Genomic DNA, 22,571 nt, shown 5'->3' on the forward strand with positions numbered 1-22,571 from the left:
CAGCCTGGACTGTGCCACTTTCCGGGACTGGCTACAGGGCAAGTGCCTTCTGCCTCGGGGGGATGAAGCCTGGCGGAGGGAGGGCTGCTGCATCAACGGGATGCGTTTCGAGGGCCAGGGTTGCATGCAAGACAGTGCCTCCTAGTACCCACAGCATGCGATTGTTATGTAAGCATTTCAAACATTTATGTTCCGTGCTTCCCAGCACAGTGCTCTCCGGCGGCTTCCGTTCGCAACAATAAAACATATCAGTATAATAAAGAAGTTAAAAAGAGTCCCGTTGCTCCTTTGAGACTAACCAATTTTATAGTAGCATAAGCTTTTGAGAAATACAGCTCTCTTTGTCAGATGCATCTGATGAAGAGAGCTGTGTTTCTCAAAAGCTTATGCTACAATACAGTTTGTTAGTATTAAAGATGCAACTGGACTCACTATTTTCCAGCAAGAGTTCCTCTGGATCTATGATAATATAATGAAGGATTCATTTTCTCCTTCCCCCATCCCAATTGCAACGGAACCGGACATCTCTGGGACTTTAAGCTCAGATAGCCTTATTTTTCTCCTTTTCAAATTTAAGCACTGTATGAGGGGACTGAAAGAATTACTGGCTAAGTACCACTTTCCCCAGCAATAGGTGGCAAGGTTGATTCTAACCACCAACTCAACTCAGTAGGTATAGCCAGCAGGTGTAGTACAAACCAAGATCCCACCCCCCCCCCCTTTTAAAAACCACGATTGAAAATCAGAATTTGAACTGAATTTATAAACAGCTATGTTAAATAACCAACTGTGTAATCCTAGGTAGAGTTACTCCAGTATAAGTCTGCACAAGATTGCAGCACAAATCAGATAACCTGACAAAGTAGGGTTAGAGCAAACTAGAAGTTAGGGGGCACCCATGAGCATGTGTCCAATTGCTAAACTATAGTATGAAGCTTAAAATGTCTAGATTTGAACAGCAGAGAGACAAAATCAGAAATAAACTATTTATTGTTTCATGTGAATGAATATGGAATATTTACTGCTTTCCCCCTTCCTTTTAGATTCTGTCAACCAATGGAAAGCAGAAGGCCACAAAGCAGTCTGGCTACATGTTCCTATTCTCCAAAGCAAATTTATAACTGCTGCTGCTGAGCAAGGCTTTACCTTCCACCATGCGGTATCAGACTCTGCTACACTGACTTTATGGCTAGGAGAAGGACTCAGCAAGTTGCCTCATTATGCTACTCATCAATTAGGTGTTGCAGGTGAGCTCTGGGAACATAAGAACATAAGAGAAGCCATGTTGGATCAGGCCAATGGCCCATCCAGTCCAACACTCTGTCACACAGTGGCCAATATATGTGTGTGTGTATATACACACATACATACACACACACACACATATATGTATATACATACTGTGGCTAATAGCCACTGATGGACCTCTGTCGCATATTTTTATCCAATCCCCTCTTAAAGCTGGCTATGCTTGTAGCCACCACCACTTCCTGTGGCAGTGAATTCCACATGTCAATCACCCTTTGGGTGAAGAAGTACTTCCTGTTATCTGTTTTAACCTTACTGCTTAGCAATTTCATGGAATGCCCATGAGTTCTTGTATTGTGAGAAAGGGAGAAAAGGACTTCTTTCTCTACTTTCTCCATCCCATGCATAATCTTGTAAACCTCTATCATGTCACCCCGCAGTCGACGTTTCTCCAAGCTAAAGAGCCCCAAGCATTTTAACCTTTCTTCATAGGGAAAGTGTTCCATACCTTTAATAATTCTAGTTGCCCTTTTCTGCACTTTTTCCAGTGCTATGAGACCGCACCATCGATTTATACAGGGGCATTATGATACTGGCTAATTTGTTTTCAGTCCCCTTCCTAATAATTCCCAGCATGGCATTGGCCTTTTTTATTGCGATCACACACTGTCTTGACATTTTCGGTGCGTTATCTACCATGACCCCAAGATCTCTCTCTTGGTCAGTCTCTGCCAGTTCACAACACATCAGCTTGTATTTGTAGCTGGGATTCTTAGCCCCAATGTGCATTACATTGCACTTGGCCACATTGAACCCCATCTGCCATGTTGATGCCCACTCACCCAGCCTCAACAGATTCCTTTGGAGTGCCTCACAATCCTCTCTGGTTTCACCACCCTGAACAATTTAGTGTCATCTGCAAACTTGGCCACTTCACTGTTTACTCCCAACTCCAGATCATTAATGAACAAGTTAAAGAGCATGGGACCCAGTACTGAGCCCTGCAGCACCCCACTGCTTACCGTCCTCCAAGATAGCAGGGAGGATAGCAGGGAGGGGGGAAGCAGCCTTTCTAAAAACCAATTGAGGCTTCATAAGCCAAAGTAAAAAGTGAGTGTCATAGTCAGGTGCTGATATAACATTCCCTGTTCCTTTACTATAGCTAGGAGAAGGATGCCAATTGCCAAGGGCTCGTGCTGTTCTTCCTTCAACCTGCAATCAATAATTCCTCTAACCTGTGGAGTCTTGTGGGCAAAAAATCTACTTTGTGAACTACTGGTGTTAAAATTGTGAGTGACTGCATAAATTAGTTTGCTCTGGAGCCATTTTTCCTTAGCTAAGACAAAAAAAAATGTAATAAAATAAACATGAGCCAGAAGCTAAAAAACTGCAAGCCAGCTCACACTAACTCAGCTTAAAGGAAACACTGCCTGCAACCTCTATTATGCTTTCACCATGGTACTGCTTCTCCCAAGCAGAAGATGCTTTTTTTTTTGTATAAACAATTTATTTATTTTAATAAGGTATTGAGGGCAGGGAAGGGGACAGGGTTGGGGAGGAGAATTTGTGTTAACAAAAAATATATATTCCAGAAAAAAAGAATAATTTCTCCAATTAAAATCTTAATTACAAACAATTCACCAAACTTCAAACTTGTACATGGTACAGCAGCAGCACTGAATATTTGTTGAAAACTAACCAAAATTAGCCTCCCAAGCAGATTTTTTTTGTATAAACAATTTATTTATTTCAATAAGGTAGGGAGGGCAGGAAAAGGCACAGGGTTGGGGAGAGAAATTTGTGTCAACATAAAATATATCTTAATTACACACAGTTCACCAAACTCCAAACTTGTACCCCCTAACTGTTTTACAAAATATTTAGCCAAACTCAACTTGATCTTTACATTGTGCCTTCCATTATTCAGATTCTTATTGCTCAGAGTCTTGTCTTTTTCAATCCAACTATAAAAGGGGGACCAAGCTTCCTTTAGATTTCTTTTGCTGTCTTCGTTCAAAAGGTCTGTGAGCACGTCTATCTCGACTATTTCAAAAATTTGGTAATTACATCTGCCTCTAATGGTATTTCTTCTTTCTTCCAGTACTTAGAGAATACAATTCTAGCAGCAGTCACCAAGTGAATACACATATGTTTAACATTCTTATCTACTATCTCTGGCATTACATTCAACAGGAAAAATTCTGGTTTAAACAGAATAGAAATTTTACTAATTTTTTGTAACATTTCATGTATCATTGACCAATATCGTTTCGCTTTCTTGCACGGCCACCACATATTTAAAAAGACCCCTCCTTTACTTTACATTTCCAACAACAATTAGATATTCCTTTAAACATCTTAGCTAATTTGGTTGGCGACATATACCACCTAAAGAACATCTTATAAATATTTTCCTTAAATGCTATTTTTAGTTATTTTTATGTTTATCAGCCAAATTTGTTCCTATTGATCTAACTATATATTACATCCTAGGTTCTGCATCCACTTTGCCATAGATACTTTAACCACTTCCATTTTTTGTTGCAACAGGATGGCATAAATCTTTTTTATTTATTTCTCATGTGGGCCCAGCATGATCTTATCAAATGGCAGCTGTTTTTTTTTCAAACCCCATTAATTTATCTTTCACAAATCTTGATTCGATCTCTGCTCTTGTTCACCAATCTAATTTCACTGATTTGTTCTTCAACTCTTCATTAGTTCTCAAGGACATGTCTTGTTTTAATAAATCTTCATATCTTAATATGTTATCCCACAGTAGCAGATTGGGCTGTACTTCCATGGGAGATATCCACATTTGTATTTTCATGTATATCTTTGGCTTTAATTTGTCCCAAATCATCAATAATGATTTCCTTATTATATGATTCTTAAAGTATTTATGATTTTCTGCTTTTTGGTACCACAAGAACGCATACCAGCCGAGTTTCAAGTCATGTCCTTCCATGGGAGATATCCACATTTGTATTTTCATGTATATCTTTGGCTTTAATTTGTCCCAAATCATCAATAATGATTTCCTTATTATGTGATTCTTAAAGTATTTATGATTTTCTGCTTTTTGGTACCACAAGAACGCATACCAGCCAAGTTTCAAGTCATGTCCTTCTAATATTAATGTCCGTTTAATTCGCACTTCTATCCAATCTTTAAACCACGTCAGTGCACGTGCCTCATAATATAATTCAAAGTCAGGTAGAAGATGCTTTAGACTGCATTCCCCACCCCCAGTACTGGAGCAGGTTTTTCTAGTGCTTCCACACAACATAGCACCACCACCACCACTTTTCTCACTTCTATTATGAACTTCCCTAAGTCTGCTTTAGTACAATTTTTCCTGAAAGACTGTTCCCAAAGTGGGTTTGGGGAAAGTATGGGTGTCCCCATCTGGCACTATTTCAACCAAGGAGGGCTTTTTGCTCATTTTTAAAAAAATTATCAGCAAATGATAGCTATATTTTTCTCAAGTGTGCCCTGCCCCCTCATCTGTGGATATTTAAATTTGCAGATTGAGACCACATTTACCCCCCCAAAAAAAATTTCTGGAAACTTGGAGTATCCCCTAGGTTTGCAGAGAAATCTGAAATAGATAAATACATTAAGGGGTTTAAATTCCATTGGGAGCTGGAAGAGGGATGTGTCAGCATCTGTGGCGTAGCCCAGGAGCCACAGCAGGTTGGCAGCAACAGCAGAGCTCTGGAGCCTGGCTGTGGCAGAGCCTGGCAGTGGAATCTGGAAGCCCAGCCACAGCAGAGCCCAGGAACCACCACCAGGTCCAACCTCATCAGTAGACACCAGGAAGCATTCCAGGCCAGCCACAGTGGTGGCTGCCAGGAGCTGCTGCAGCCAGGCTCCATGGTAAGTTGCACTAGTCCTCAGTGTGGGGGAATGGTATCCCCCCATGAGTTTTGTGGGTGCCCCACTTGTATCACTATAATATAGTAGACTATAATGGTATATCTATTACTGATGCCCCCTCCCAACAAAAAAGCCTGGCAGTAGTGGTGGAGGACTGGCATGAGAGGAAAACACAAAGAATGTCTCCTCAGCGATGAATGTGGACTGAGGAATCATCCCTGCACAGCAGCAGAGTTAACTCCCCGTTTTAAAACTCTGGTTTCTAGCCCCAGGGATTCCCAGGCCATACAATCTTTTTTTATTATTATTTTGTAGCATAACTGAAAACATTAAATCAGTAGAGGGCAGCAGAGACAACAAATGGTGTGTCTGCACTTAAGGGCATGTTTGAACATGTTTCTGCAGAATATAGATATAACATTAGAACATTCACTATCAAGAAGGAGCCAATGTAAATTTTATAAAAGTACAGTACTTTTTGTTTCTACTCATATGACCCAGCTAGTTAAGCACTTCTAAGCTCCTTTGAGCTCATATGGAGAGTGGTGAGTTCCCCCTCACTGGCAGTCTTTACACAATGGCTGGACGAACACTTGTCAGGGATGCTCTAGGCTGATCATGTCTTGAGCGGGGGGGGGGGGGGGGGGCGGGCAGGGTTGGACTAGATGGCCTGTATGGCTCCTTCCAACTCTGTGCTTTTCTGATTCTGTGAAATTAAGGACAGACTTAAATGCAGCAGTCCTGAAAGAAAGATGCAGGAAAATTCCTAATCAGTACTAACTGTAATAGAAACTTTTATGCTGATGGGTCCATTCTTTGAATGAAAGTTTGTCGAAATGGTTGGATGGTCTTGTTTCTAAAATGTGGCCTCCACTTTGAAAGAAAGATAGATGTGTTTAGTTGGTTATTCTGTTACAAACAATGTAGAAGTTTCTGGTTCATTTGATTGGTAATATTAGAACTGAATTACTGAACACTAATGCTGCTCAGTTTCTGTCAATCTGTTAGGACAGTTTTAAAAACTGCATTAATCACAATGTTCTGTGTGCTGTTGTTTTATCATGAAGAATAACTGCTATGACACACAGTAGCCTTTCCTTCATTCCCTTCGAAGCTCATGGATTCATAAATCTTGAGCAGCGAAAAATACTTATTATTTTAGATGCAATGGCTAAAAGGACTGAAGCAAATTTTGCAATTGCTAAAGTAAATTTAGGATCCTTATCGCTAAGCAAAAGAGCCAGAGTTTCTGGAGTATAAGGGAGTGGTTGCTAATTAAAAACTTAATGTAGTGATCCCTTATATTTTTGAAAAACCTACGTTCAAGCAGGGCATGAAAGGATTTTTCAATCCTATTGAGGCCACAAGGGCAAATTCTGTTGGTTTAGGGCCTATTCATAAATCTCCCCTGTAAAACCATTGTAGGTAAACAGGAAAGCTCTGCAATATTGTGAGATGGACAGATAGTACATGTAGGGGGGTATTGATTTTGAAAAAGAAAGACCAAAAGTTAGGGGTGAATAAACTCTACAGGTTCTCAGAATCAAGCTGCTATCTATGGTTGCTTTCTAGGACACGACTTTTAATAATAGAAAATGCTTTGGATTTGCCCATCTCAAAAATATCATCAGTTAACATTCCCATCAGTTTCTCATCCAAGGTTTTTATCCAAGTCAATTTGTGGGCATCCCAATTTAGAGCAGACATACTTTCCTGGGTGCGGTGACTTAGCCATACAGCAAAATTAATTTCCAAAGTCCCTGAGGGCAACAGAATTTTCACCTATGTTGCACATTGTTTTGCAGATATTGTTCGGTGAGATAGGTATGCATAATCTGACTGCTTAAATAATATTTTCACTTGACAAGAGGTGCATCGGAAAATTCTGTGATAAGAACTTCATTTGAAAATCTTGTTATTTCCCTCACATCACAACCATCCACCTATGAAATCACCACCTTCCAGAACATGGCTGAAAGGGAAGCAGTGAATGACATGTTCGTAAATTAGAGTTTTATGGTCTCCCTACTTAAGGGAATAGCAGGCAAGAGTGACACATTGATTTTATGAAGTAACATACAAATGACTCAGTGCTTGCAAGTAAGGTTTAGGGGAAACCCACATAGAATATTAAGTTCACAGAAAGGTGCAGTGTCACTTTGAATACTTATCTTGTTTGTTACGCATAAATGAATATATTGAGAGATGCTTGCAAATATTTTTAAAGAGCCATCTGAAAGAATTCTTAAAACACTGTTTTCAAGAATATACCAAAATGTTTATATGCAAGATCTTTCAAGTTTGCAGTCATGAAAACAGACCACGTCTACACTTGAACTTTCAACCTGTTTCCTGGCACACAGTTCTGTCTCTGTTGCTGATGAACACACTAAAGATGACTGCTTTTTCTCATCCTTATGCCATAAATGATTAGGCTTGACTTCCCCCTTTCTCTATTCTTGCTTATTTTATTCTTTGAAATTAAAATGTGACACATAAGGCTGTGCAGTTATGCGAATACAGTTGGAAGTAAGCCACACTGAACTCAACAAGACATGTGAGTAATCATGTATAGGTTCAGGTTTTAAGTATAGCACCAAATATGGTATCAGACAGCTCTAATAGTAGCTGTTGACCTGAGAGCTGCAATTTTTGATCATGATGACCAGAAACATCTCATAATGTAGTACTCAAATCTTGAGACAGAGTCTATGGCACAAACCAAGAGATATTCTGGCATTAAGTCTATGTAGCTACAAGAAAAATGAGAATGAATGTACTGATATTCCTGATTTAGTTCAGAATGTAGAAGTTTAAACTTAACTCCCCCATTTGCCCACCCATATCCAATTGTGGAGTTTATTTAATTGTGCTCTCACACTACAAATACTGGGTTGGTTTGTTTTTTTGCCATTAAGTCACAGTTGACTTATGGCAACTCTATGGGGTTTTCAAGGCAAGAGCAGTTCATAAATTGTTTGCCATTGCTTGCCTCTGTGTTGTGACCCTGGACATCCTTGGTGGTCTCCTATCCAAATAGTGACCAGGCTGAACCTGCTTAGCTTCTGGGATCTCATGAGATTGGTCTAGCCTGGGCTATCCAGGCCAGGGGGAATAAGTTCCCTGGGAACACAGATGCCCAGAGCTAGTTTGACATTGCCTACTTCCATGTCATGACTCTGGTGGTTTCCCATCCAAATGCTAACCAGGGCTGACCTTGCTTGGATCAGGCTAGCCGAGGCCATCCAGATCAGGGCAGGCTTTGACATTAGGCTTTAAACACAATTCTTTTGCATTGTTTTTTAAATAAAATGTAATTTTTGCCGCACCACTCTTGAGCATGAACTATGGCAGTATCAATGGTAGCTGGGTTTGTTTTCTAATCATCCTGAAGTTCTCTTGCTCTCTTGAAAGGACACAAAAATTTTTGTCTGATTTGATTAGAGGATATTTTATCTGATTTTATCATGAAATTTAGAACATATTATTTCCCCAACAGGTGCTGTATTAGATGTTAACACTGGGAAAGTATTGGTTGTACAAGACCGAAATAAAGTGAGTTGTTCATATTGTTTGGGGGGAATAAACAATTTAATATGAATTGGCATAGTAGTACATTATACTAGAAAAGGTTAAAATTTAACTAAATTCATATACACTTTAGTTACAATGACAAAAGGTAACATTTTTAAGTATAGTCTGTGTAATAATTATTTTTTTACTGTTAAAATCATAATTAGTCATGATTTCAATTCTATTTGATTGCTATCGCACTGCTTTTAGAAAGGAAAATTAAATTGTGGGATGTCTTTTGGTCCCTTGATAGGAAGACTTTTTCAGGAAAAAAATCTCATTGTGAGTGTATCGCTTTAGGCTGCTGGCATCTCCTTTCTAGTGCGTGATTTTTCAAACCTTGGATGGGCATATGTATTTTATTTGGGAAGCTGTAATGGAAGAATTTGTTTAATAATATTTAATTAACAAGTAAACTATGGCCACAGTCCATGAGGTAAGCCACACTGAATACAGGGGGAGTTTCTTCTGAGGAAACATGCATAAGATCAAACTGCACATGTCTTGATATCTTTCTCCAGAAGCAATCAAAGTTGGATATTCCAAAGCACAGAAATACAAGAGTAGCTATAAGATAATTGAGAATGAAAATCTTACAAAAAAGAGCTTAAAACTACTGGCTGTAAAGAACAGTCCAATTGCTTTTAGTGTTTGGAAAAAAGCTGACTAAATTTGAGGTTTCAAAAATAAGCTAAAAGGCGTCTGCTGTAATTTGCTCTAAGTCAAATACATTAAAGTGTTAGCAGAGACTGCATGGCAGCCAAACTGGGCAGGAAGTTCTACTCTCTGAAATCTAGAGCATGAACAGGAACACATAATGTGCAGCATGTGATTTAAGTATAGCACACAAATCAGTTGCATAAACATATATGCGCTAAAGCTGACATAGCCCTATGAACTATCAGGGAGATACTATGGTATGACTTCATGGGCAGATGGGGGGGATCGGGCCTCGGATTCAACGGGAGCTCACAGGAGTTCCACCTCCTCCTTCCCACCTTTCCACTGAATAGTAGGTGCAGCTGCATAACAATCCCTGGATGAGCTCCACCACCTATTTTTCTACAATCCCTGGGGGCGGATATAACTGTGCCAGAGCTAATGGCAGCATAACATAGACACAATAGACAGCATAACATAGACACACAATGGAAGTATAACGTAGACTCAACCAGTAGTAGAGGCAACAGAACAGCTGTAGAAACAAAAGTCAACCAGCAACACTTACAGATTTGCCTGCAATGCCTATAATTGCTTACTACAGTTGCCAACCTCTAGGTTGAAGTACTCCTGCTATTACAGTTGAGCTCCAGACATCAAGTCAATTCCCCCAGAGAAAAATGGCTGCTTTGGAGGGTGGATTGTATGGCAGTATACCATGCTGAGGTCCCTGCCCTCCCCAGGCTCCAACCTCAAAATCTCCAGGTATTTTCCAACCCAGAGCTGGCAACCCTATTTCCTATCCACCAATTATGATGTTGCTCACCAATGAAATTCCCACATAATTCATGCAAAGAAGCCAGGAACTAACACACAGGAATGGATAAATGAACCCATGTTATAATTGAACCTGGACATCATATAGCCCATCAGCACACACAGTACAACCAGGCAGTTAGGAAAAAATCACCATAACCTCCCAGTGTAAACTACTAAGGTACAATGGGAAGAAGAGCAGGAATTGATACCTGTGGTCCCACATTCCTGAGGTATACAAAGATAAGTATATGAATTACTTGTTAGCACAAACATATAAGAGCCTGCAAATAACTTTCCTTCGGCAAAAAAAGGGGGGGGCAAGCCTAGACTGCGAAGCAAAGATTGTCCTTCCAGTCACATTCCCCAAGGTCCATATCCTAAAGGCATGGAAGTATGGATAGAGAATGCATGGGCTATAAGGTGAAGCATTTTTAAAGTCCTACTATGGGAATAACATTCCTGTAAACATCAGAAAACTCTAAGAAACACTTATTTGGGTGCCTGTGTGATGGAACAAGCTTTTTGCCAGGAGAAGGTGACATGCATGAAGAAGAACAGAAGCCGTAACTGGAAGCTCCCAAGGGCTGGTGCCAGGAATTGCCTGGTATTTCAGAGGGAAAAAATGCCAGAAAGGGGAAACAGGAGATGGAGTTTGAGCCTGCCCCAGGGATACATTGAAGTGATTTCCAGACTTTACCTTCTAGATGTTTTGCCAGCAACAATAATTTTAAATTTTAAAAGGCAGTGTATTAGAACTAGAACCCAGCATCTTAATTATTAATCCAGAGAGTGAATACAGATGGAAGAGCAAACAGAATACAGATATGCTAGGGCCTCTGTAGTGTTGTGAGGGCTAAAGTCCCATGACTTTTGCCTTCTCTCCTCTACCATTTTCATGTATCCCTCCTGCAGTGGACAGACATGTGAAGGGGCTGCATGTGTCTAACAGCACAGCCTAGGGAAATTACTGAAGCTATGGGGATGAAGCCTGTAAAGAGTGAGGTTTGAGGAGGGAATGGACCTCAACAGGGTATCATATCACACAGTGCACCCTCCAAAGGAGCCATTTTCTTCAGGGGAACATCTCTGCTGTCCATAGATCAATCGTAATTCCTGCACATCTCCAGGCCCCACCTGGAAGCCGGCAACCATAACAACCTCAGGTAGGGTTATGAGGCCTGTCCAGAGACCAGGGGGTAAAGACATGGGTAGATGGAAACAGTATGACATCACTTCCAGCAGTATCACTTTTTCCCTTGGAAGTGATGTCATACTGTTTCCACTTCTGGAAATGCTATGATAAAACCATAGATTTTCTATTAATTCCTAAAAAGGTATGACCTCAGTTTTTGGGGAAGCCAATAATAGATGTCACACTATCAGCCTGACAGCTGGGGGATCCCCCTCTCCACCAGGGGACTGGCAACCATAGCCTCAGGGCAGAAGAGGTCCCAATTAAGTCTCTGAGTATGAGGCCTACAGGGGAAAGGTAAGTGAAACACCATGCTTCCATGCACATTCAAGGAAGTGCAGTGATGTCAATCAGAGTGCAGTATGCAAGGGTCACTAACTTCATGAAAGCAATAATGCACAGCAGCCAATAATGCACAGCAGCCAAAAAGGTCAGAGCGCCTGCTCCGGCTGCAACGCCACTGAGGATGTTCTTCGCAGCTGAGAACGAAACGTCTGGAAGAAAAACTTTCTCCAGTAGAACACGGCACTTGAGCCCGAAAGATTCTACAAACCATAAAGCAATAATGTTTGGTATATTATCACAATGGCAAAAAAGCCAGGGTGTCTTGAAATGTTGGGATGAAACGGACTTCCGGGGGAGGAAAATATTGAGCTGAGCTGCTTCTCATAACGGGAGCAGGCTGGAACTTTTGTTCGGGGCAGTGGAAGGCAAATTAATGCCTACTTTTCTCAATCAGAGATTAGTCCAAGATATGCACAGGAAACTTTGAGGAGATTTACCTTGGCTAAAAGGGAGTCCTGAGGGGGGGGCTCCTTTGAGGCTTTGAGTTGCATTTTTATCATCTGCAGAAGTTTTCAGAGTCATTTATTTGACATAAGCTCGACAGAATCCTAACCTTCTTGGACATTGCTAAACATCTAAAGCTACGCAAGACCGGTGGGAACTTGGATAATTGGAAGAGACGGTACAGATTACTATCTTTCACTCTGGGACTATTTACAATTTAATGGAGTAAATTTAAAAGGTGGGAAATGAAAATCTAGAAAGCTTGGAAAAAGAAGGGAGAAAGAGGAGAAAATTGGACTTTGTAAATATAAAGGACAGTGCTAAAAAGTGTAAAGGAATTGATTGTTTGGTCTACTTGCGATTTTGAAAAAAGAGCACCATCGTCACAGACCTGCAGCATATTCAAGCAAAACAGGAAGTACGTCAAGTTTCGTGAGATTTCCTTACTAGTGTGAATGAGACTTTGTGGCAAGTAAACCAGGAATTAGTGGCTGGAAAACCTACTCTAGGAATTTGTATCATAATGGATTACAAATTATTGTCTTGGAATGTAAATGGACTAAATTCACTACAAAAAAGAAGGGCAACATTTCATTGGATTAAGAAACAAAACTGTAATATAATTTGTTTACAAGAAGTGCATATTAAACAAAAGGATTACAAATTTTTATGGAATAAACAATTGGGACTAGAATTTTTTTCATTGGCTGAACAGAAGAAAAGGGGAGTGATTTTTTATATTAAACAAGAATTTGAGCCAAAATTAGTGTTTAAAGATAAAGATGGGAGATTTGTAGCAGTAGAAACAATATTAAATGGAAAGAAAACATTGCTGTTGGGATTGTATGCGCCTAATGTTGCAAAGGATGCTTTTTAAAAAAGACATTATACAACAGCTTGATGAACTGACCAATGATCAAGTTTTGATAATAGGAGATTTTAATGGAACAGTTAAGAACTCATTGGACAGGTCTGGAGGGGGAAAAAACAACAGTAAAGAAGAAAAACTGCCAAAGTCTTTTTTTGAATTGGTTAAACAAGAAAATCTAGAAGATATATGGAGAAAATTTAACCCTGAAGTTCGGGACTATACTTTTTTTTCAGCAAGACATAAAACTTTTTCTAGAATTATGTTGAGGGGGACTAAAGATTTAGGTCTTATAACAAGGAAAATAGAGATTTTACCTAAGATTGGGGCTGACCATAACCCAATAATGTGGATTACAAAATTGTCCAAGAAGTTGAGAAGATGGAGATTGAATGAAGATTTGCTACAGAATAAAGAAACAGTGATATACCTAGAAAATGAAACTAAAGCCTTTTTCCAAATGAATGACAAAGAGGACAAAGATTTCCAGACGGTCTGGGATGCTTATAAAGCAGTAATGAGAGGAATGTTGATTATTTTGAATAATAAGGACAAAAGAGTAAAAGAGAAACAGATGTTGGACATTCAAAATGAGATTTAAAAAAAAGAAGGGAAGTTGAGAAAAAGGCCAGGGAAAAAGAAAATTATAAGGGAAATTACAATATTACAAACTCAAATGAGACATTTGTTAAATAAAGAAGTGGAATGGAGTTTGCAAAGATTGCAGCAGAAAACCTTTGAGGGAGCAAATAAACCGGGAAAGTATTTGGCTTGGCAATTGAAAAAAAAGAGGGAAAGTAAAATTATTAATAAAATTGTGGTAGATGGAAGAGAAGTGGTTACCCAAGAGCCCTTAACAGAAAATATCCAAAAAGTTTTGAATGATCCAATTGAAAAAATAGAAATTGAAGCAGCAATCAACGCAATGAAAAATGGAAAAGCACCTGGGCCAGATGGATATACAACTAAATTTTTTTAAATCTTCAAAGAGGAATTAATACCAACGTTGCAGAAATTGTTAAATACGATAAGAATGAAAGGGAAAATACCAAACACATGGAAGGAAGTTGTTATTTCGTTGATACCTAAGGAAGATAGAGATGTCACGAATGTAAAAAATTATAGACCAATTTCGCTATTAAATAATGACTATAAAATTTATACAAGAATCCTGGCAGAACAGCTTAAACAGCATTTGATAAATTTTATAAAGGAAGATCAAGCAGGTTTTCTTCCCAAAAGGCAAATAAGAGACAATATTAGAACTGTTGTAAATATTGTAGAATATTATGAAAGACATCCCGAAAAAGAAGTAGCATTATTCTTTGCAGATGCAGAGAAAGCATTTGACAATTTAAACTGGGATTTTATGTTTGCAGTAATGGAAAAAAATGGAGCTTGGAGAAAGCTTTATAAGAATGATAAAAGCAATATATTCTGAACAAAGTGCAAGGTTATGCAGATCTTACAGAAGATATGAAAATCAGCAAAGGTACTAGACAAGGTTGTCCATTTTCACCATTGTTGTTTATAATGGCTCTTGAAATATTATTGATGCAGATACAAGAAGAAAAAGATATAGAAGGATTAAGAATAAAAGGATTTACTTACAAATACAGAGCTTTTGCTGATGATATAATGTTTATAAATGAAAACCCCATACAAGTTACACCTTTGTTGTTAGCTAAAATACAAGAATATGGGGAGTTGGCAGGACTTTGTATTAATAGAGAAAAATCAAAAATTCTGTGTAAAAATATGCAGATAAATAAACAACAAGAATTGCAGAAATTAACGGGCTGCAAAGTCACCTCCAAGGTAAAATATATGAGGGGTGGAGATAACAATGAAGAATATTGATCTGTTCAAAAATAATTATGAGAAGTTATGGTGTAAAATGGATGAAGACATGTTAAAATGGAACAAGCTTAATTTGTCATTGTTGGGTAGAATAGCTGCAATTAAAATGAATATTCTACCAAGAATAATGTATTTATTTCAAACTATTCCTATTGTGAAGGATAGTAAACAATTTGATAAATGGCGAAGAAAAATTTCAGAATTTGTGTAGGCCGGGAGGAAACCAAGGATTAAAATGAAAATTTTGACAGATGCAAAAGAGAGAGGTGGATTTCAACTACCGAATTTAAGTTTATATCAGGAAGCAGTTTGCTTAATGTGGATAAAAGAATGGATAACGCTGTTAAACAGAAAACTTCTAGTGTTGGAAGGTCACGGAAATAAATTTTGCTGGCACGCATATTTATATTATGGAAAAAAGAAGATGGATGGGTTTTTCTCTCACCATTATATAAGAAATAATTTGCTAAGTACATGGATGAAATATAAGAAGTATGGAGATGAGAGAAGACCGTTATGGATAGTACCGGTGGAAGTAATAAAAATAACAGCTGAGATAGGGGAAGAAAAGTGGTTTAATATAGTCAACTATTAAAAATGCAAAGTGGCAAAATAGAACTGAAAACTGCTGAAGTTGAATAATAAATATGATTGGTTTCAAATGCAACAAATAAAGAGCTTGGTGGAGAATGATATTAAAAATACAGGTGGAAACTTGGGAATATTTGTGGAAGAAATCTATGAAACTCTCAACATGCCAGAATATCAAAGAAAATTGTTTTAAGATGATGTACAGATGGTATATAACTCCTAAAAAAATGGCAAAGATGAATAACAAGAAGCATGAAGGTTCTTTCTACCGTATGTGGTGGACTTGTGAAAGAGCTAAAATGTTTTGGCAGATGATTCAGCAAGAGATTTCTAAGATCTTGGGATATGAGTTTAACAAAGTTGCAGACTTTTCTGTTAGGATTACAAATGGAAAAATTTCCAAAAGAAGACAGAACTTTAATCTGGTACTTGCTCTCAGCTGCTAGGACATAGTATGCGCAGTTGTGGAAGCAAGAAAAAATACCAGAGAAATGGGATTGGATTGTTAAAGTTATGACATGGAGTGAAATGGATAAGTTAACAAGAACTTTAAGAGACTATGATTTAGAAGTATTTAAGATGGAGTGAAGAAGTTCAGAAGATATGTAGAAAAAGAATGGAAAATAAAAGGACATTGGGCAGTCTTTGATAATGATTAAGTATAAGTGCGGGGAAGATATGAACTTTGGTTCTTATTAATTAGGGGTACCTTTTAAAATGATGTTTTGAATTTAGTACACTGGGGGGGTCAAGTAAAGGGGGGAGGGGGAGGTTGAAAGTAATATATGGGATTAAAAAAAGTAGTTATTAAGGATATAAGAAATTGAATATATTGCCATATGTTACTAATAAAAATTGTTTGAAATTGAAATGTTGGGATGTCCTTCAACAATGACATCACCATCACCAAATCCCATAGTGTATTACTATATTGATAGTGAACATACAAACCTGCACATAACTGAGCAATGTTTTTTCTTTCCCTTCAGAAACATTGAATTCAAGAATTTTATCCCCAATTTTACTGTATGGCATATGTTTTGCTCCCTCTCTCCATCATTGCAATTTTCAGTCTTTCTGATTTTCTACTTATACATGAGTTCTTTGTATTTGAATCAAGGTTATATCAGTGGCAATAATCCAGCTGTTAGGTACACTAATTTATTCAGACTTATGCCAGTGCTAGATAATTCTTTTATTCTTTTAGTTAAACAAAACTGGGTTCACAGCTAGCAACAGGCACTGGATAAACTTTAGAGAAAGATAATACTCATGACCAAGCAGAAGTAATATAGTATGCTTACTTTGTAATTCAAGAGCTGAAGGATAAGAGCCTCAGATGAAGTGAGTAATAACATATTAACATTGTCTTTTTAGACTGTTTAAAGCAAAACTCTTCATATTTTTATGTAATGGGAGCCTCCAAACTCATTTTGACTCGTTTCCAGCTTAATGTGTAAGATTGGCAAATGCTCTGTAAATTGCAGCTTATAGTTAGTTTCCAGCACAGGAAAATCCGTATGTTCCAATTTAGAAAAAGAACATTTCCTTTTCACTGATGTATATAGTGTTGAAGAATATTATATTAATAAATCTAAGAAATAACTGCTCCTTCAAAAAAAAAGTATGCTTTAAAATGCTCCTCTAAAGGAAGAGAGCAACTTCATGAAGAACCATATTGTACTTGTTAAGGATCTGGCTTCCTGCCTTTTTCAAACTTTCAGCTGAAATTTGCCAACAGCTACTTTTAGATACAAAAATGTACTCTGTGTGTATATATCTGTGCAAGAGGAAAGTGTTTGTTTTGAAGCTTAGAGCACTCGGAGTTCCAGAGATGTGACCAAGTCCATGAAAGTTCAAAAACATTATGTTTGTGTAATGGTGACCTGTGCTGTGCCAGAACATCTTAAGAGCTGCTTATGTGATGTCACGTCTAAAGCCAATCAAAAGAAAGAACAGTTTTCAATATCTGAAAATGAAGCCTCAAAGTGATTTAAATATTCTATAAATCAGTTTTATATGCATACTAAGAACATAAGAGAAGCCATGTTGGATCAGGCCAATGGCCCATCCAGGTCAACACTCTGTCACACAGTGGTCAAAAACAGGTGCCATCAGGAGGTCCATCAGTGAGGCCAGGACACTAGAAGCCCTGCCACTAGTTTAGTCACTAGTTAACATGATGTACAAAGACAGCGCATGGAGGGAATATGTTAATCCTGATTTTTAAAAATACAGATACTGCCAAGAGGGGAAGGCTGGATCTATGATCTGGGATATCTCATGTTCTAGATGGAGTTGCACTTCCCTAAAGGAGCAGATTCTTATCTTGGAGATGCTGCTGGACATCGGCTTTTGGATAAACAGCTTCCGCTGGTGAGCCAGCTGTGGCCCTTCCTAAACAGAAAATGGCAAGGATGTAGTCCCGGATGCAGCTTGAGGAAGTCAGCTGGAGAGCCCTTGAAACCAGTCATGCTGCATTCAACTGAACACCTTTCCTTTTAAGATGCAGTTTTGGCTACAGCCACTAGGGGAACAGGGAAGTCTGAGCATAGCAAAAAAAAAAAAAAATCCAATCTAAAATCAGCTACAATTTCTTTTCTCCAAGACTGAAGCAAACTTGCTTAATAACAAGTGAGCCAGCACACTGATACCTACTACAGTAATTGCCAGCCTGCAAGCCATTTTCTTTAACTGCCCAGCTTTTCTTCCTTTCCTTGTATCCAGTTCAGCCAGATCTTGCAAAGCTGTGGTTAGGGGATTGCAGTAAGATAAAGCTTTTCCCTCTTAATTTATCTCCTTCTTCTCCACGTTTCTCATTAATTGTTTTCTCCCTTCACATAAGCTTTTATCCCACCCCACCCCCCACCCCCATTTTCACTTCTTGATCTCAAGACCTTCTCATCCCTATCCTGCTTTGTGGCAGAATGCATTTAAGAGTAGTATAATGGCAATCCTTTGTTTAATATGAACAGAAGGCACTGGATTTGCTGGGCACTGTACATTGCACTGGTTCTGCTGGGATTCCAACTCTCCCTTGCTGGGACTGTGATTCTGGCTTGACATCAGTCCTATTTGAGCTGGCATTGCCACAATGGCACTGAGTTCTGCTGGGCACCCTTTGATTGCACTGGTACTGCTGAGTATCCTGTACATTCCACTGGTTCTGCTGGGCTTGCAAAAATGCCCCCCTTTGGTTTCTACTGCAGAGATAGTCTGGTTTAACTTTAGTTCTTTGGAAACAATGGAGGATGGGGGCGCCTTCTTTCCCAGTATGATCATATATACGAAGTTAAATACAAGAAAATCCTCACTATCTGTGTTTTTTTCCTGGCCATTATTGTTATTAGTTTTGTTTCATGATTTTCACTGAAAAGGATTTTGTTGTATTGAGAAGGGATCCTGATCTGGATAGCCCCAGCCTAGCCTGATCTTGTCAGATCTCAGAAACTAAGCAGGGCTGATGCTGGAAGAAAGAGCTTGAAGTTCTTTAGAAACAATTTCACTTTATTTTATTAATTGTTTAATTTGAATTCTAGAACAAGTGATTCATCATATGACACACAAATATCTTGGTTTTATTTTTGAAAACAAATGATTTGTTATTAAAGATACAAAAGAAAACTTTATTGCCAGTGCAGTATAGAACAGTACTACAATCATTGTTTCAAAGTGTACTGATGTTTCTTGTAAAAAGCAAACACTGCAGAAGAATACACTGGTGATTAAATATTAGATTATATTAGCTTCAATCCAACATAGATTTAGTTTTCTTTAAAGCCACTGAAATAAATGAATTTAAGAATACTTTAACTATGTTGGATTGTGGCCATAGACTACCTATAGCAGCTTCTTTAATGCCTCCTTTACTACTTTATCTAGTTAATGAGCAGCAAGGTTGCAAGTATAAACCATCTAACAGTGATCAGACGAATCAGTAGATGTTTTCTTGCAATATACTTCGTAGGCATTTAACTGTCTTTGGTGATCACATTTGCAAAAACAAAAGTTTATAAGTAAGACAAGTCAACAAAGATAGGAATTGTTCTGTTACAGAAAAAAAAAAAGGTAAAATTATCTTGTTTTTTTATTCACTTTTTAAGACTACAAATTTATGGAAATTTCCAGGAGGACTGTCTGAACCAGGTGAAGACATAGGTAAGCACTTGGATGATGGAACTGTTACAGTAATGGCTGCCTTTTCAACCCAAAAGTAATTTACTTGCAGGCCTCCATTGGTTCCACATTGATCAAGGTCTGCAGTGTAAGATAGGTGGGAATGTAGATGAAGCTGCCAGCATTTGCAGACTGAAAGCTTCAAATGTGCATTCAGGGTTTAGATGCAATACCTTCTACTTTTTGCCAACACATCAACCATTACCACACAACTCACATTTTACTATATGGGACATTATGTGCAATAACCCCACACTATTCAGGCAGGCATCACAACATTTGCACTGCTTGTGCATCAAGGACATAGTTAATGAATTACAAGTAACGTTGCTTAATGTCTTCAAGGTAGGCTGACAGGAAATTCATTGAATGATAAATACTAGGTATATTAGTAAATAACATTTAAAACTCTATTATGTACTACATACATGTTCATATTTTTAGAAATTTTTCAGCATCTTTATCTCAACATCTTGCATAGCTGATTAGCAAGGAAGACTCAAAAAGTTGTTTGAAAAAACATATTTTCTCAAATTTCTGCTTTAATTAATTATGTAATGCATGCAGTGAACAAACATTTACAAAACAACAGTGGCTCTTTGTAGCTGTAATGCTGTGTTACTGCCAAACTGGGCAAACTGTTAAGTCCTTGCTGAAACCAAACCACAGTCAAATAAACTTGGAAGCAATTAAAATCAACAGGTCCATCATCCACATATGTTTATGATGGGGGTACATCTGTGTCACACATAGGCACGTCATTCAGGCATATTTACACATACTGGTAGATCCCTTGATGAACTTGAGTATAGTGTACTGCTTTTCCTAACCGCCTATTAATGTAATACTGAGACAATAATCAGACTGAGACATTTGATGAGCCATTGACCTATGCTATATAAAATCCTTTCTGAGAAACTATTAACTAATCTGCATTTTCCAGGCTAACAGAAAGACTTCTTTAATTAACTCTATTGGGTTTTTTTAGTAAACCAGCTGTTTTGGGGAAGGAGGAATTTTGTATTTTTGAGTTGCAAGTGTGTTCCTGTTGTTTCAGACTTTCCTTGGGGTTTGGTTGCTCGCAAACTAGAAACCTAAACATGCTGTTTTGTTCTTATTGATAATAGTTTCAGAGGATAGCTGTGTTGATCTGCAGTATTGGTCTGATGAAGAGAGCTTAGACTCTTGATAGCTTATATCTTGAAAATCTTGTTGGCCTCTATCTAACGTGCTACGGGACTTGAATCGAACTGTCTTGTTGATAATGTAATCTGAATACTAAATATCCATATTCTGTAAGGTCTTCAATAAGTACCAGTGGGTTGAAATTAAATCAGAAGAGTTTCCAGCTAAACATTAGGAAGAACTTCCTGACACAGTGGTTCCTCAGTGGAACAAGATTTCTTAGGAGGTGGTAGGCACTCCTTCTTTGGAGGTTTTCGAACAATGCTGATTCTGTGAACTTAGAGGGAGGTATTTGTGAATTTCCTACATTGTTCAGGGGGCTGTACTAGATGATGCCGGAGGTCCCTTCCAACTCTGTGATTCTATGATTATAAGTAACATTGAGATGTCTTATGGAACCTGACTGGAGCTCCTTGCTCCAGTATAACACGAATGTGCTCTAAGCAGTTAAGAGCTCCATGGCGCAGACTGGTAAAACTGCAGTATTGCAGTTCTAAGCTCTGCTCACAACCTGAGTTCGATCCCGGCGGAAGCTGGGTTCACGTAGCTGGCTTGAGGTTGACTCAGCCTTCCATCCTTCTGAGGTCGGTAAAATGAGTACCCAGCTTGCTGGGGGGAAAGTGTAGATGACTGGGGAAGGCAATGGTAAACCACCCTGTAAAAAGTCTGCTGTGAAAAAGTTGTGAAAGCAATGTCACCCCAGCGTCGGAAATGACTAGTGCTTGCACAGCAGACTACCTTTACCTTTTGTTACTCAAAGCAGTAATGTTTTCTGCTAAATATATCCTTGTATATTTCTGCTAAGTTAGGTGCCAAAACATACAAACTGTCTTTTCCTTCTCTCACTGAGTTTGTGACCTGACAATGTAAAGGGAAACACTCTTCATAAAAGGTTTAGAACCATAAGGTTAAATTGGGTTTTCTAATAATGAGATTGTACCTATAATTACTTCAAAGAGGTAGAAGATAAAAAAATAAACCAAACCTAGTAAACCTCAACAAATAGTGTTTTGCAAAAAACTGTGTAATATTAAATCACAGTGTTTCATATGGATGTTTCTACAGTAGTGATTTTAGAACACCCACAAAAATGAAAGTGGCCACTTTCTGTGGCTTTCTCCAACCCATCTATCAGAAGGAAAAGTACACAAAATTTACATAAGGAAAAGCCAGATTCAGGAGGTAGCAGAAGTAAAATGGAGAAGCAAGGACTGAATCATTGTGAAAATTGCCAAAATGTATTTTCTAACTAAAAAGCATAAGAATTCTATCTTCCATTTAGGAAACACAGCCATTCGAGAGGTTTTTGAAGAGACTGGTATAAAGTCAGAGTTCAAGTCCCTCATAAGTATACGGCAGCAACACAGACACCCTGGAGCCTTTGGGAAGTCCGATATGTATATCATCTGCCGCCTGGAGCCCTCCTCTTTCAACATCAGTTTCTGCCAACAGGAATGCCTGAGGTGTGAATGGATAGACCTAGCTGAGCTTGCCAAGACAAAAGACACTACTCCAATCACCAGCAATGTAGCTAGACTACTTCTCTATGGATACAAAGAAGGGTTTGATAAAATTGATCTAACTATGAAGGAATTTCCAGCCATCTACACTGGCCTTTTCTATAAACTGTACCATAGAGAATTACCAGAGGATTACAGAAATATCACAAACTTACAATAAATTTGGGGAAGGCGTGGTATTGTAAGTCAAAGAATACTTTTACTACATTTG

The 22,571-nt window shown here is 38.4% G+C and overlaps 1 protein-coding gene across 1 annotated transcript; it reads left to right on the forward strand.

Annotated features, from left to right (window-relative positions):
* The first annotated feature begins 994 nt into the window (after nucleotides 1–994).
* Nucleotides 995–22,539, forward strand: NUDT6 (nudix hydrolase 6). The gene is made up of 4 exons (XM_060246818.1): nucleotides 995–1,247; nucleotides 8,627–8,682; nucleotides 19,583–19,637; nucleotides 22,123–22,539. Exons 1-4 carry the CDS (start codon nucleotides 1,004–1,006, stop codon nucleotides 22,518–22,520), a joined length of 753 nt encoding a protein of 250 aa, XP_060102801.1. The 5' UTR covers nucleotides 995–1,003; the 3' UTR covers nucleotides 22,521–22,539.
* Nucleotides 22,540–22,571: the final 32 nt, after the last annotated feature.

Source organism: Heteronotia binoei, chromosome 9 (assembly GCF_032191835.1).
Source record: "Heteronotia binoei isolate CCM8104 ecotype False Entrance Well chromosome 9, APGP_CSIRO_Hbin_v1, whole genome shotgun sequence".
NCBI classification, from domain to species: Eukaryota; Metazoa; Chordata; class Lepidosauria; order Squamata; family Gekkonidae; genus Heteronotia; species Heteronotia binoei.

Bases quoted from the DNA above. Each gene is read 5' to 3' on its own strand.
- NUDT6 (XM_060246818.1), top strand. From the start codon at position 1,004: ATGAATATGGAATATTTACTGCTTTCCCCCTTCCTTTTAGATTCTGTC. The intron at 1,248-8,626 runs GTGAGCTCTGGG...TTTCCCCAACAG, and splicing joins TCATCAATTAGGTGTTGCAG to GTGCTGTATTAGATGTTAAC. The intron at 8,683-19,582 runs GTGAGTTGTTCA...TCACTTTTTAAG, and splicing joins TTGTACAAGACCGAAATAAA to ACTACAAATTTATGGAAATT.